We start from the raw sequence: 15,117 nt of genomic DNA on the forward strand, positions 1-15,117 counted from the left end.
CAAGTATTCCCAAATGAAATGCAGAGTAAAGGTATGACTGCTCTAGCCCAACGAGTCTCAACTGCAAACTTAGAAAAGCACCCTGTGCTGCACCAGTATTTCTCAAAACAACCACTGATAATATCAGACTGAGGTTATCAATTTAGTACCAATTCATGCCAAGTTTTTACAAAGAATTACATAGAATATACAGCCATTCAGCCCAACAGGTCTATGCCTGTGTTTACGCTCCAAACGAGCCTTCTCCCAACTTACTTCATCTCACCCTATCAAGTTCAGGCCAATTTTGTGTTGTAGACTTGTGACCACTGAAGAGAAGAAAGAGCACATGAAAGAGCATCTGTCATACTGGCTGGGGCTGGATTCAAACCTGGTCTCAAACCTGGTCTCAGGGGTGAAAGATTAATGAAAACCCAGTCTGTTATTCAGTCTGCTTGTAATTCCATTCATTTCAGTGGGAAACTACAGCTAGTTTTGTAAAACTGAAAGCAATAGAACAAACAAGTTTAAAAATCACAAGTACTTAGGATTTTAGCTAATTTTTAATATTCTTATTTACAACTCATTCTATAGCCTTGCTCCCCCTACCTCTACAACCTCCTCCAGCCCTACATCCTAACATTTTTATATTAAACCACAGGACCTCAAGAGAAGTAGCCATGATGACAACTGTTGTAAGAGGAATTTTTATTTTCTGGATCTGATTTCCAATCAGAAGCCTCTATTTTGGAGAAAAATAATTTATTTGTCCAATCAGAAAATTAGGATTTGTCTTTAATGCACCATTTTTTTATTGACAATAAGACTGGCCATTCACAGAGCACACCGTTACTTCTTGTTTATAAGCCCAGCTGTACCGATCCAGCACTGTATAAGACTGAGATGAAAGTGAGCTGAATGTGGTATTCCACCATATGACATATCTGGTGCATTCTGCTTGGTTGAATATCTTCACTCCAAGAAGACCCAAGTTCACAATAAAACCCGGAAAAAACAACAAAACTCAAGCCCCAGGCTTCACAGACAGGGGCAGGCCTGTGCCGGAGTAACTTCTTGGAGGCTTTTCTAGCATAAGTTGACTGATTTTGTGAAAGCATATCTGGGCTCCAGCCTAATATATGGCCCTTCTGCTATACTCCCACCAGAGTTACAGCTGTGGGTTTTCAGCTCTTCTATTTTTTCTAACTTAATGTGCTACCCCCACATTTAATGCTTGGCTCGCTATATTCAAGATATCTAATTATATAAATAGGCTTGCAGATCTCCTGTAGTATTGCACACAGTGAGTTGGAGGATATGCTGTTTTCTATGCAGTTTTATAACAATAGGAGTGTAATGCCACGTACACCCTTATATTAGACGCCTGTGAATTACAGTTGACCAAATAAGTTAAATTTCATTCTTATTCCATGGTATTCTGGAATTTTTACCAGTGCCTTGGAGATCAAATTACATAACTTTCCATTATTTTTTTTAAAACCATAAATGAGTGTTCTTTATTATATATAGAAGTTAAAACAGTGGAAGTTGAACTACAGGATACAGGTTCAAGCTGGTAAAAGGTAATTTTAGAACCAATTTCAGGAATTGTTTCTTTACACTAAAAGTTTCTTTACACTAACAGGTAGAACAAACATCCAGATAAAGTGGAGGTAAAAACCCTGAAATCATTTAAGAAACAACTTGATGCCAAAATGGGGAGAACGTTAGGATCTCTCTGAATTGATGAATTAAGATGGACTGAATTGGTCATCTGTAATTATCTTTTGATATTGTGATCACTATTCCTACGTAATTAATTTTCACCCTGTACCATTTTAAAGCTGAGGATACACAGCAAGATGATATAAAAGATATATCATTTGGTATTTAGCAGTACTGGGGAGGGGGAGTGTGGTGTAGCAGCACTGGAGAGACTGCCCTGGACTTTGGTAGCACTGAGAAGCTGTTCTTGAGATTTGGCAGAACTGGGGTGATGATCTTGAAGGTTGGCAGCACTGTGGGGTGGTACTGGAGTCTGGCAGTACTAGGGTGGGGATACTGGGGTTTGGCATCACTATGCAAAGGAATCTGGGGTTTGGCTTTTGTGCTGGTGTTGCATCCTACAGCTGGGATTTGCTTCCGCCAATGGTGTGTAGCACTAACCCTGCCCTAATTTGTATGGTCAGCTCATTTGCATGTCCCTTGGCAGTGCATTAGCACAAATCTCATGTAACATGGAAGTGTTAAGCTGAGGGAGCTTGGAAATTAGCAGTACAGCCTTTATAAAGCCAAGAATGGCTGAAGATTACACCAGCAGGCTAAGGGAGCAGCATGTAAATAGGGAACTTTTTGCCAGACTGAGTTTGCTGTCAGGCGTATACGTCATAGAGGGTTCCTGCATGATCTTGTGCACATCTTCAAGTGGAAGGCCTGCCAGAGGCACCAAAAGATGGGATCAGAGCATTGGAAGGAGGCAAATAACGGCTCCAAATTTTGCAGAAAATGACCTACAAATCCTGCTGGATGAGATGCAGCAAAGGAGAGACAGACTGCTGGGTATCCATGGGAGGAACAACAAAAATCAGTTTTGCATGCCTTGTGGAGGGAGTTGGCAGTGGCACCGCAGAACTGCAGACACACAATCTGAACATTGAGTGAATGGTGGCTATTTCTATTCAGGCAGTTAAGGGAGTGTTCTGTGGGAGCTCATAAAGCAACTGTGGTGCCATCTACGTCACTCTGCACCTTGGGAAAGGCAACTGGATGGCCCTTTCTTGCTGCTGCCTTGCTGTTATGCCAAATTCGATGAATTCCCCAGCTTTGCAGAAAAGTGCATCAATCATCTGATGACTACATACCCAAACTGCACCATGGATCATAGTATACAGATCTCCTGTAGCTGCCTGAAATAACACAGTGTGATAAAATTGTGTAGCCATGATCATTATAGACGCAGGAAGAGGACTATGGCTGCATGTCACATGCAGTAGCTGGTACAGGCCCTCTATTGCTTCTTTGGTGAAGTGTACTCTTAGACTATGCAGTTTCCCACTAAATCTTCATAGGACCTGTGCTGCACATATTTTTTTTGGGGGGTGTGAATATCTTGTAGGGCACTATCATCTCTAATGCTGCCTCATTCTCCTTTTGTCCATCCTCTCTAGCCCCTCCTCCTCCACGATAATGGCATACAAAGGTATGCCCAATGCGAATCTCATACCTGCTCTTGAGAAGCTCTCATTGTGAGGGGGGGTGTGGGGTGGTCTCACAAGCCCACATGTTTCCAAAAACAAGTCCAGTTTCCAGGTGAAAAGCAAAAAATAAAATCACGTGAAAAAATTGTAATTCTGCTGTAATTACTACTCAAACTTTCAGCATCTTCAGACTCAAAAGCTCCTTACCTCCAACTATCTTAGTTGATAGGGTAATGTGAGCCAACTCCTATAAAAGAAAGCAGCTCGGGTCCCTTACAGGAGCGACTGCCATCACTGAACCCGATAACTACGGCAGACACAAATTTGTAACAATCGTTTATACCCTACTGAACCAGCCCAGTTCAAGCTGCATCCATTTAAACAAATGTATATGCAGTGTATGAAATGCATTGTTGTTACTGAAAGTGTAAAATAGACTAATTCAGGGTGATCCTGCCAAACTCACTCATGAAATTAATACCAGGCCTTGATTCAGCATTGGGTGTTAGTAGTACCAGAAGTTCCCTTTTCTACTTCACATTGGCAGCCAGTCTATATGTCATCATATCACAGAAACACACGCAGGGAGTTAAATAATGGGAATTAAATATGGAAACTGGGTTCTTTGCACTGACATAGGGGTTGGTATGTATACAGTCAGACAGAAAGGTTCAAATTAAAGAGAAGTTTTTCACAAACAAGAAGTGGAAATGTCAATGATACAAGAGCATTTTTCATTTGCCATGGTGAAATATGAAATTTTAAAATATAAGCAATAATAGATTTACCTTTTCCACAAAGAGTCTGCTTGGAAAAGAAAAGATGCATCTACACATTTATTTCACTGGTAAGATAGAAATCAGGAGAAAAAATGTACAGGGTGAAGGCAGTAGTGACCAAGCACTAGATTAAATGCATTTTTCTGGAACATAAGTAACAATGATCAGAATGCAAAGGGCATACATAAATAAATTACCTGGGACATGCAACATATAAAGATTTGATTTCCTTCCATTCCTAACAGTGGGAGAAAGTTTCATCCAAAATGTATAAACAGAATTAAATGTAAAATATTACTTAACAAAGTAGAGAGTGCCAAATGTTTTCAAAGTACCTTAATAGAATCATTGCCAACAATAGATTTGGAAAGAGAAAAATGAGAAAGAGGCAGGCAGAGCAAATTCTGTTACAGCTTAGGGCAAGACAGATTTGAATCTAGAGAATGCATGTGAATCAGCAGTTGAGCTGGGCAGGGAGCAGGCAGAAGGCACCATGAATGGGAAGTAGCGCTGAAGAGAAGCAAGTCAGCTCTCGGAGGACTTGGTAAAAAACTTGGACAAAAGAAACAGACAAATATGGAACAAAGAGGAACACAGACACAAATGGCAAACGTGGAGCAAAAGGAAAGAAACTGGGACAGCTGGAGCACACTGAGCAACGCAATTCCCTGAAACGCCATATTGTTTCTAAAAGGCAGCTATAATTACTCACCACATAATTAGGAGGAATTCTTGCTCCGAATCCTAAGGCAGAAAACTTCTTGTCGCTGAAAGAGTTAAATTGAAACACAGATTAGAGGAAACGATGGTGTTATTAAATTAAATAAGTACAATTTCACCTCAGATCTTGGCAATTGGAAAAGTTGTTGCTTTACTATCAGGAGAGGACAGGCGAGTCTTTACATTCATCTTCTTTTCCAGCCTAGCATCATATGAGGGAGATTTTAACTGCTAGCAGGTATCTGGCGGGAACGCGCTGGTTTCAGTTAGATTCCCACCCAACTTCAGCAGAAAGAGGCCACAGCAATTTTAACCATTGGGTCTCATTAACATGTCGCCGGCTGACTTGAATGGGAAGCAGCTGCCGACCTGTGGAAATTCGGGCTGTCGGCTGCCAACCGGCACTCAGGTAAGTGCGGTGACTAAGATTCCGAGTGGGGGTCCCGCAGTAGGGCATGGGGAATGAGTTCAGGACAAGAAAAGATTAAACTTTCCTTGTGGGGCCCAGAGGAGCAATCTTGCTCCTCCAACCCTCACAAAGGAAAGTAAAAAATGTCCCTTGAATGGCCTCTTATGTTTCCAATCCGCTTCTGACCAGAATTCACCTGGCGGGAAAGCCGCAGTGGCTTCCCCACTCAGGTCAATGTTAAAATAGAGGTCGGGCTTCGATGATGTTATCAGACTCCGATTTGCATGTTTAAAGATGGACCTCACTGGAAGAGTGGGTTAAGATCGAAGACAGCGGGATCCAGGCAAGACATCAGCAGGCATGTCACCTGTTCGATTTTAACTAGCTACCCACCAGACAGATAGGGTTAAAATTGACCCCATTGATTTTAGGCTCAAACATGTCAGCCGACAACTATACAAGTGTGTCATATACAATAATGGTGTACACTGTTCTTTTGTTTGTCACTTTCTTGAAATGTTTAATATAGTTTCTAAAAAATTTTTTAAAACATCAGTGGTCTCCAGTCACGCCTACAGGCTCTTCAGTAATAAAAGAATTTGCATTTGGTATTTGTCTCATCTTTATTTTTTTCTCCTGTATTTTTGCTTTCTCCAGGATACACACCTCCTGCGAAATGAATAAAAAAACATTGAATAATAATCATGGGAGATTTCAACTACCCCCAAATAAACTGGCAAGAAAAGGTAGGGAAAGAGGAAAGGGGAATGGAGTTTTTACAGTGTGTACATGACTCCTTTCTTATCCAGTATGTGAGAAGCCATGGGGCACTGGCACCAGTACTGGGGAAAGAGGGAGCTGTTCCTTTGAGACAGGCTCCACTTAAACCAGGCTGGGACCAGTGTCCTGGCGAATCGAATAACTAAGGCGGTGGATAGGGCTTTAAACTAATAAGAAGAGGGGAGGGTTCAGGTAAGGGTAAATTTATAAGTCTAAAGAGAAAAGTCAAGGCTGTAAAGCAGGGTAGAGATTTGGATAAAAACAAGCAGAGTGTGTCAGGAAGGGACAGAGAGTTTAACAAAGGTAATGGAGCATTAGTGACTAAAGTCACATCAGGGAAAAATAGTAAAAAGTTAAAATTAAAGGTGTTATATCTGAATACACAAAGCAGTCACAACAAGATAGATGAATTAATGGCACAAATAGAGATAAATGGGTTTGATCTAGTAGCCATTACAGAGAAGCGGTTGCAGGGTGACCAAGGTTGGGAATTAAATATTCCAGGTATTTGACTTTTAGAAAAATAGGCAAAATGGAAAAGGAGGGAGGGTAGGCCTGATATTATAGGATGAGATAAAGGCAGTAATGAGAAAGGATCTTAGCTCAGAAAATCAGGATGTAGAATCTGTATGGATGGAGCTAAGAAATAACAAGGGGCAGAAAACAATGGTGGGGGTAGTTTATAGGCCCCCTAACAGTGGTTGTAGTGTTGGACAGAATATAATCAGAAAATTAGAGGAACTTGTAACAAGGGTAATGCAATAATCGTGGCAGACTTTAGTCTTCATATCGATTGGGCAAACCAAATTGGCAAAAGTACTTTGGAGGACGAGTTCATGGAATGTATTCGAGACAGTTTTCTAGAACCATATGTCAAGGAACCAACTAGGGAACAGACTATTTTAGATCTAGTATTGTGTAATTAGACAGCGTTAATTAGTGATCTTATAGTTAAGGATCCTCTGGGTCAGAGTAATCATAATATGATGAATTTCATATTGAGTTTGAAAGTGATGTAGTTAAGTCCAAAACTAGGGTCTTAAATTTAAACAAAGCCAATTATGTAGGTATGAGGGTCAAATTAGCTAAGGTAGGTTGGGAAATTAGATAGCAATGGCGAACATTTAAAGAATAATTCATAATTCTCCATGAATATTCATTCCCTGAGGAATAAAAACTCTATGGGAAAAATAATCCAACCATGGCTAACTAGAGAAATTAAGGATAGTATTAGATTAAAAGAGGCTTACAATGTTGTCAAAAAGCATAGTAAGCCTGAGGGTTGGGAGGGTTTTAGAAATCAGCAAAGGATGATCAAGAAATTGATAAAAAGAGGGAGAAAATTGAATGAGACAGTAAACTGGCAAGAAATATAGAGGTAAAAAATTCGATAAGGGTCGTTTTCGGGCAGGGGTAGCGTGATGCCCTAGTACCCCACGCCCGATGGACCCTACGCAGGCAACAAGTGAACTTCGTGCTGCCTGCTAATTATCATGATATCTCCATGCAGCCAGAGTACCCGCACCGCTGAGAGGCTGCACGGAGAATGAGGGTCGTGCACAGCACATGTCATCAGCAACCTGCACCTCTTTAAAGGTGCAGGTGCACATTTCAAATAGCAGGTACACAGCTTACTTGGAGGAGGGAAAGATGGCCACAAGAATAGCAGGACCGGCATGAGAGATGGTTCCACGCTTCTCGGATGATGCTCTGGAGGCCCTGGTGGAAGGTGTGGACAAAAGGAAGGCTAACGTACCCGCAGGATGGCCGGAATCCCTCCAGACTGCAGCTCCGCAGACATTGGCAGGCTGTGGTGCAGGAAGTCAATGCCAGGAGCATTGCACCACGCGCGTGGGTGCAGTTCCGAAAGAAGTTCAATAATTTGACACGAGTGGTCAACGTCAGTGAATGCAAGTATCAAGTGACACATCCTACCAACTGCATCACTGCTCCACACATCACACTCCCCGTCACCCACCCACCAACAAACACTGCCCATCCATACGCAATGCTGCACTCAGCATGCTGCATGTCACCTACGCACTGTACCACACTTGCAGGCCACACAACCACCACTCACATGTCATGCAAACTGACAGCTATTCGACCAAGACAGGCGCATCACCCACACACCTTGCAGGAGACTCAATGACACACTGTCCTCTGTCTTGCAGGAGAATGCAGTGCATAACAGCCAGCAGCAGGGGGGACCTGAGGGTGGACGGGCACGTTTACACATCCTCACCCCCACCAAGAGGAGAGAGTACTTAGGATTATTGGGTGGGCTGTCCCTGCAGCCGTCACAACATCGGGCGTGCAGATCCCTTGCAGATAAGGCGTGTGGTTCCTGTTGCATCCTTGTGTCTTCCTCCACTTCCTCTTCCGGCTCCACCCCCTCTTCCTCCTCCTCCTCAGCCTCTTCCTCCTCCACCTCTGGCTCAGGATCTTCTCCAATCATTGGTGGCAAAGGCTGGTCCCTCATGATGGCGAGGATGTGCAGCATGCAGCAGACCACCACGAATCTGCCCACCCGCTCAGGGGAGTACTGTAGGGCTCCTCCAGACCAGTCCAGGCAGCGGAAGCGTTCTTTGAGGTCGCCTATGGTATGCTCCACAATGTTGCATGTGGCAGATGGCTCTCATTATAGGCCTGCTGTGCATGTGTGCATGGGTTCCGGACCGGTGTCATGAGCCACGGCGTGAGGGGATAGCCCCTGTCGCCCAGTAGCCAGCCTTTGACTTGCCGAGTCGGGTGAAAGATAGCTGGGACGTTGGATTGCCGCATGACTAAGGAGTCGTGACTGCTCCCAGGGTAGCGGGCATCGACCTCCACGATTCGATGTGTGTGGTCGCACACCAGTTGCACGTTGAGGAAAGCCCTCTCGGTTGACGAAGACGGCTGAGCTGATGAGCGGGGCATGCAGGGCAATATGCATACAGTCAATGGCACCCTGCGCCATGGGGAAGCCAGCAATGCGAGCGAACCCCCGTGCTTGCTCGTTCTGCTTATCTCTGCAGAAAGGCAATGTGATGAACCTGTTCCTCATATGGTACAGTGCGTCGGTAACCTTCCTTATGCAGCAGTGCACTGCATACTGCGAGATGTTGCACATGTCACCAGCAGAGGCCTGAAATGCTCCTGAGCTGTAGAAGTTCAGCGCCACATGACCTTCACAGCCACGGACAATGCTGTCCTTGCCCTGCTCTGAGGCTGCAGTTGTGGCCACAGCAGTTGACAGATCTCAGTCACGGCTTCCTTGGTGAACCTCAGGCGTTGGATGCGATCCTCCTCGGTCATGTTGAGGTAAGAGAATTGGTCCCGGAAGGCCCTCATTGGGTAGGGCCTCCTGCTCAGTGCCCTGCGCCTCCTCGTCCTCCGTCTCCTCGCAGCTTGACCTGCTATGCGTGGCCTCTCTGCATGCTCCCAGTCATGCTCAATGCCCAGCGGGAGCCCTAGCAGACCGCCCATGGTTGCCAGGAATGTTGTTCAACCATGGTTGTAACTTTCCGACCCGTAAGGACGCACCTGCCAAATCACTCTCAAATGTAGTCTAGGAAATCTCAGTAAGAATAGGAAGCTTCAAAAAACACTTCCTACTCCACCAGCAGCCGGAAGCAATAATCCAGCAACTAACCTGCAACACCTGAATGGCCCCTTTAAATAGCACTGGTGAGGGGGGTCCTTCAGGCACTGTAAGACACGTTCAGATGGTCGGGGTTAAGACTGTGCGTTGAGTTGAGCGTTAAGGTCCAAAATGGTGTCCATCACTTTAAATCAGCGTTGCACACTGATTGCACACATTTTCTCCCTACTTTATATGCTTCCAGCATTCGGTATTTGCACATGTGCTAACTCCTATACCAAGATGGCGTCCGACACACGTCATGCTGAAAACGTGCGTGCCCATCCAAGATGCCATCTTGGATGTCAGAGAGGCCGTGTAGCACCGAAACAATGGGCGCTACATGGCCCAATTTTGCGCCCATTAAAACAGATTGTAAGAGCTTCTACAAGTATATAAAACGGAAGAAATTCATAAAAGTAAACATGGGTCCCTTAGAGGCAGAGACAGGAGAAATTATAATGGGGAATAAGGAGATGGCAGAGATGTTAAACAAATATTTTGTATCTATCTTCACAGTAGAAGACACAAAAAGCATATCAGAAATAGTGGGGAACCAAGGGTCTAATGAGAGTAAGGAACTTAAAGTAATTGAGATTGGTAAAGAAAAAGTACTGGAGAAATTAATGGGACTAAAAGCCAACAAATCCCCTGGACCTGATGGCCTACATCCTAGGCTTTTAAAAGAGGTGGCTGCAGAGATAGTTGATGCATTGGTTTTGATCTTCCAGAATTCCCTAGATTCACGAATGCTCCCTGTGGATTGGAAGATAGCAAATGTAACCCCGCTATTCAAGAAATGAGGAAAAGAGAAAACAGCGAACTATAAGTTAATTAGCCTGACATCAATAGGGAAAGTGCCCGAATCTATTATTAAGGACGTTCTAACAGGGCACTTAGAAATACCATTACGATTAGGCAGAGTCAACACAATTTTATGAAAGGGAAATCATGTTTGACAAATCTGTTAAAGTTTTTTGAGGGTGTAACTAGCAGGATAGATAAGGGGGAATCAGTGGATGTAGTATATTTGGATTTTCAAAAGGCATTCGATAAGGTGCCACACAAGAGGTTGTTATATAAGATCAGAGCTCATGGGATTGGAGGTAATATATTAGTGTGGATTGAGGATTGGTTAACAGGCAGAAAACAGAGAGTGGGAATAAACAGGTCATTTTCAGGTTGGCAGGTTGTAACTAGTGGGGTGCTGCAAGGATCAGTGCTTGGGCCTCAGCTGTTCACAATATATATCAATGACTTAGATGAGAGGACCGAGTGTAATGTATCCAAGTTTGCTGATGATGCAAAGTTAGGTGGAAAAGTAAGCTGCGAGGAGGATGCAAAGAGACTGCAAAGGGATATAGACAGATTAAGTGAATGGGCGAGAAGGTGGCAGATGGAGTATAATGTGGAGAAATGTGAAATTATCCATTTTGGTAGGAAGAATAGAAAAGCAGAATATTTTTTAAAAGGTGAGAGACTAAGAAATGTTGGTAGTCAGAGAGATTTGGGTGTCCTTGTACATGAATCACAGAAAGTTAACATGCAGGTACTGCAAGCAATTAGGAAGGCAAATGATAGATTAGCCTTTATTGCAAGTGGATTGGAGTATAAGAGTAGAAAGGCCTTGCTGCAATTATACAGGGCTCTGGGTGAGACCACACCTAGAGTACTGTGTACAGTTTTGGTCTCCTTACCTAAGGAAGGATATACCTGCCTAAGAGGGGGTGCAAAAAAGGTTCACTAGATTGATTCCTGGGATGATAGAGTTGACTTCTGAGGAGAGATTGAGTAGAATGGGCCTGTATTCTCTGGAGTTTCGAAGAATGAGAGGTGATCTCATTGAAACGTATAAAATTCTTAGAGGGCTTGACAGGATAGATGCTGAGAGGCTGTTTCATCTGGCTGGAGGGTCTAGAAGAGGGGGCATAGTCTCAAGATAAGGGATTGGCCATTTAGGACCGAGATGAGGAAAAATTTCTTCACTCAGAGGGTTGTGAATCTTTGGAATTCTCTACCCCAAAGGGCTGTGAATGCTCAGTCGTTGAGTATGTTCAAGACTGAGATCAATGGATATTTTGACACTAAGGAAATCAAGGGATAATGGGATAGGGTGGGAAAGTGAAGTTGAGGTAGAAGATCAGCCTTGATCTTATTAAATGGCAGAGCAGGCTCAAGGGGCCATATGGCCTATTCCTGCTCCTATTTCTTGTGTTCTTATGTAAGCCCAACATGCGAGGAATCATTGATGGATCTAGTCCTGGGAAATGAACCAGAGCAGATAAGAGAAGTAAGTGTAGGAGAACATTTAGGCAATAGCGGTCATAACATAATAAGGTTTAAAATAATGATCGAGAAAGACATAAGTAAAACAAAAACCAAAGTAATAGATTGGAAAAAAGTTGATTTTGAGGTGATGAGAGCGAAACCAGAGAAGGTAAACTGAAAAAAAAAACTGATACACAAAGTGATAGAACAGCAATGGGAAATATTTAAAACTGTGATCAATAGAGTTCAGGAGAAATATATCCCTCTAAAAAACAAGAACAAATTAGCCAATAATGAAACACCATGGATAAATAAAGAGATAAGGGTAATATTAAAACTAAAGAAAAAGGCATACTCTAAGTACATAGACAATAAAGGAAAGGATAATGAAAAGGAATACGAAGAGAAGGATGTCAAAAAACAATTAGGAAGGCAAAGAGGAACTACCAGATTAAATTATCAAGGAATATAAAAAGAAATAGTAAAGTATTCTACAGACATATAAATAACAAAAGAAAAATCAGAATAGGGATAGGGCCACTAAGGGATGCACAAGATAAATGCACAGGTAATGACAGCGAAATGGCAAAAATATTGAAATGTTACTTTACCTCAGTATTACTAGGGAAACTAACAAGGTGATCATGACATCAGGAGAGGAGATCAAAAAAGGTATAAAGACACTTAAGATAGAAAGGGGAGTGATAATTGATAAACTAATCAAACTTCGAGTGGATAAGACCCCTGGTCCAGATGGATTGCATCTGCGCATACTAAAAAAAAGTTAGGGACAATATAGCAGAGGCACTATTACATACATTAAAAAATTCATTAGAAAAGGAAATAGTGCCAGAGGATTGGCAGACAGCTAATGTGATTCCTATATTTAAAAGGGAGATAGAACAAGTCCAGGGAACTATAGATCAGTTAGCTTAATGTCGGTGTTAGGAAAAATAATGGAATCTTTACTCAAAGATGTAATCGAAAAACATCTAGAAAATGGAAATAAAATAAAGAATAGTCAGCATGGATTTCAGAAGGGAAGGTCATGCTTGACCAACCTTACTGAATTCTTTGAAGTAACAGAAAGAGTAGACAAGGGTAATGTGGTAAATGTAATATATTTAGATTTTCAAAAGGCCTTCAATAAGGTACCACATTGTAGACTCATGACTAAGGTCAGAGCAAGTGGAGTCAGGGGACAGGTAGCAGAATGGATAGCAAGCTGGCTACAAAACAGAAAACAGAGAGTACGGGTTAAGGGTAGCTACTCAGATTGGCAAAAGGTGGGAAGTGGTGTTCCGCAGGGATTGGTGCTGGGACCACTGTTGTTCATAATTTACATAAACGATTTGTACTCGGGGATCGGAAGTACAAATTCAAAATTTGCGGACATCATAAAATTGGGGGCTGTAGTTAATAGGAAGAATGCGTTAAAATGCAAGAAGACATTAATAAACTTGCAGAATGGGCATGTAATTGGCAATGAATTTCAATATAGATAAGTGTGAGGTGGTGCATTTTGGTAGGAAGAATAAGGACGTCACATATTGCTTGGATAATAAGAGTCTAAATGGGGTAGAGGAACAAAGGGATTTAGGGATTCAGGTACACAAATCACTAAAAGTAGTGACACAGGTTAATAAGGCCATAAAAAAGGCAAACCAAGCACTGGAGTTCATTTCTAGAGGGATAAAATAAATATATATAGAGGTATTGGAGAAGGTGCAAAAAAATTCACAGGGATCATACCATAACTGAGAGGATATGCTTATCAGGAAGGACTAAAGAGGCTGAGGCTCTTTTTTCTAGAAAAGAGAAGGCTGAAGGTTGACCTGATAGAGATCTTCTGAGATAATGAAAGGGTTTGATAGGGTAGACGTAGAGAAAATGTTTCCACTTGTGGGGAAGTCCAAAACTAAAGGTTATCAGTATAAGATAGTCGCTAATGAATCCAAAAGGGAATTCAGAAGGAACTTCTTTACCCAAAGAGTGGTAAGAATGTAGAACGTGCTACCACAAGGAGTTGAGGCAAATAACATAGATGCATTTAAGCAGAAACTAGATGATCAATGAAGTTGAAAGTAATTGAAGGGTATGCTGATAGGGGTAGATGAAGTAGGGAGGGAGGAGGCTCGTGTGGAGCATAAATGCCGGCATAGACGTTAGACCGAATGACCTGTTCCTGTGCTGTAGACTCAGTGTAACTCCTACCAATTAGAGCATGTTCAGAGAACCTGTTCCCAGGCCTCCAACAAAGTTCTTCTGAATTAGTTGCCAAGAGTAATGCAAGAACATCCCAGAGATGCTGTTGCCTTTGGTTTCCCTTCCTTCCCCCAGGGAGGCACTTGACCTCTTCTCATTGCTTCCACATAGCAATATGGTTGAAATCAGGAACTTACAGTGGAGCAGGGAATCAAAGTGGCCTCCAACTGCTCTACAACATCACTTATTATTCTAATGTGCTGCATAACTTCACGACAGCTTCCAGCAAGCCTCATCGTGTCTCTTGGTCCCTAGTAGCAATACCACAGAAAAGTAGCAGTGTTGATATCAACCAATTATAGTAATATTCCCACATTTATCAGCTTGCTCCATCCCAGAGCTCTGCCAGTAACTCTCTGTTGGTACTCAAAAACTAGGGAATATTGCACTCCAGGCTGTAATGTTAGGTTATTCCTAATGCATAATTTACAGATACAATCAATGGTAGTCAGAAAAACAATGGAACTGGCCAATTGTCATCACTATGTAAATTGATAAACAGAAGAATAATATGCAGCATCATTTGAGGGAACTGTTGTGCTCATCAAGGAGAGGCATGTCAATCAATGCTAGGGAAATTAAACTTTGTTTTCGGACCTAATCGGCCACCTGTTCTACATCCTGCCCGATTTTCCTTTCCAAGTATTTTTTACTATCCTCCAATTTTTTTCGTGCTCCTACCTCTTCTGAAAGCGTTGACGCTCTACGGGTTTCACAGGCACCAAACACCCTCTGATGCCTTGTTGAAGTGGCCATTCTTCATGTGTGAATCTTGGCAGTAATAGCAGGCTCTTTGACCTTAGGGGCATCACAGGAGATCCCAACAATCCTCACATGACATCCAGGCACATGTCCTGCAGGAAAGGATGCTGGATAGCTACCAGGAGCTAAACTCCTGATGATTTTCTGCTCCCGAACCTAAGGGATCCTTTAACACTATCTCAGCTGTGATCAAACCTGCGATTTCCAGAACTCACTGGATAAACTCATTGAACCACTAGGCAATCCCAAGTCAGGTACATCACAAGTTAAATGCAGAGTAAAATTCTCTTTGCACTGCTCCAGCTCAAAAAGATAATGTTCTAATGTTAATAAGAC

The 15,117-nt window shown here is 42.6% G+C and overlaps 1 protein-coding gene across 1 annotated transcript in view; it reads right to left on the reverse strand.

The window, feature by feature from the left end:
• Positions 1-15,117, reverse strand: part of cpne7 (copine VII) — a 106,870-nt gene that overhangs the window by 17,322 nt on the left and 74,431 nt on the right. Inside the window, exon 11 of the mRNA XM_067997494.1 lies at positions 4,668-4,722. Coding sequence (XP_067853595.1) covers positions 4,668-4,722 — 55 coding nt within the window. The remainder of the gene's footprint in view (positions 1-4,667; positions 4,723-15,117) is intronic.

The sequence above is a fragment of the Heptranchias perlo genome, chromosome 16 (assembly GCF_035084215.1).
Source record: "Heptranchias perlo isolate sHepPer1 chromosome 16, sHepPer1.hap1, whole genome shotgun sequence".
Taxonomy (NCBI): Eukaryota; Metazoa; Chordata; class Chondrichthyes; order Hexanchiformes; family Hexanchidae; genus Heptranchias; species Heptranchias perlo.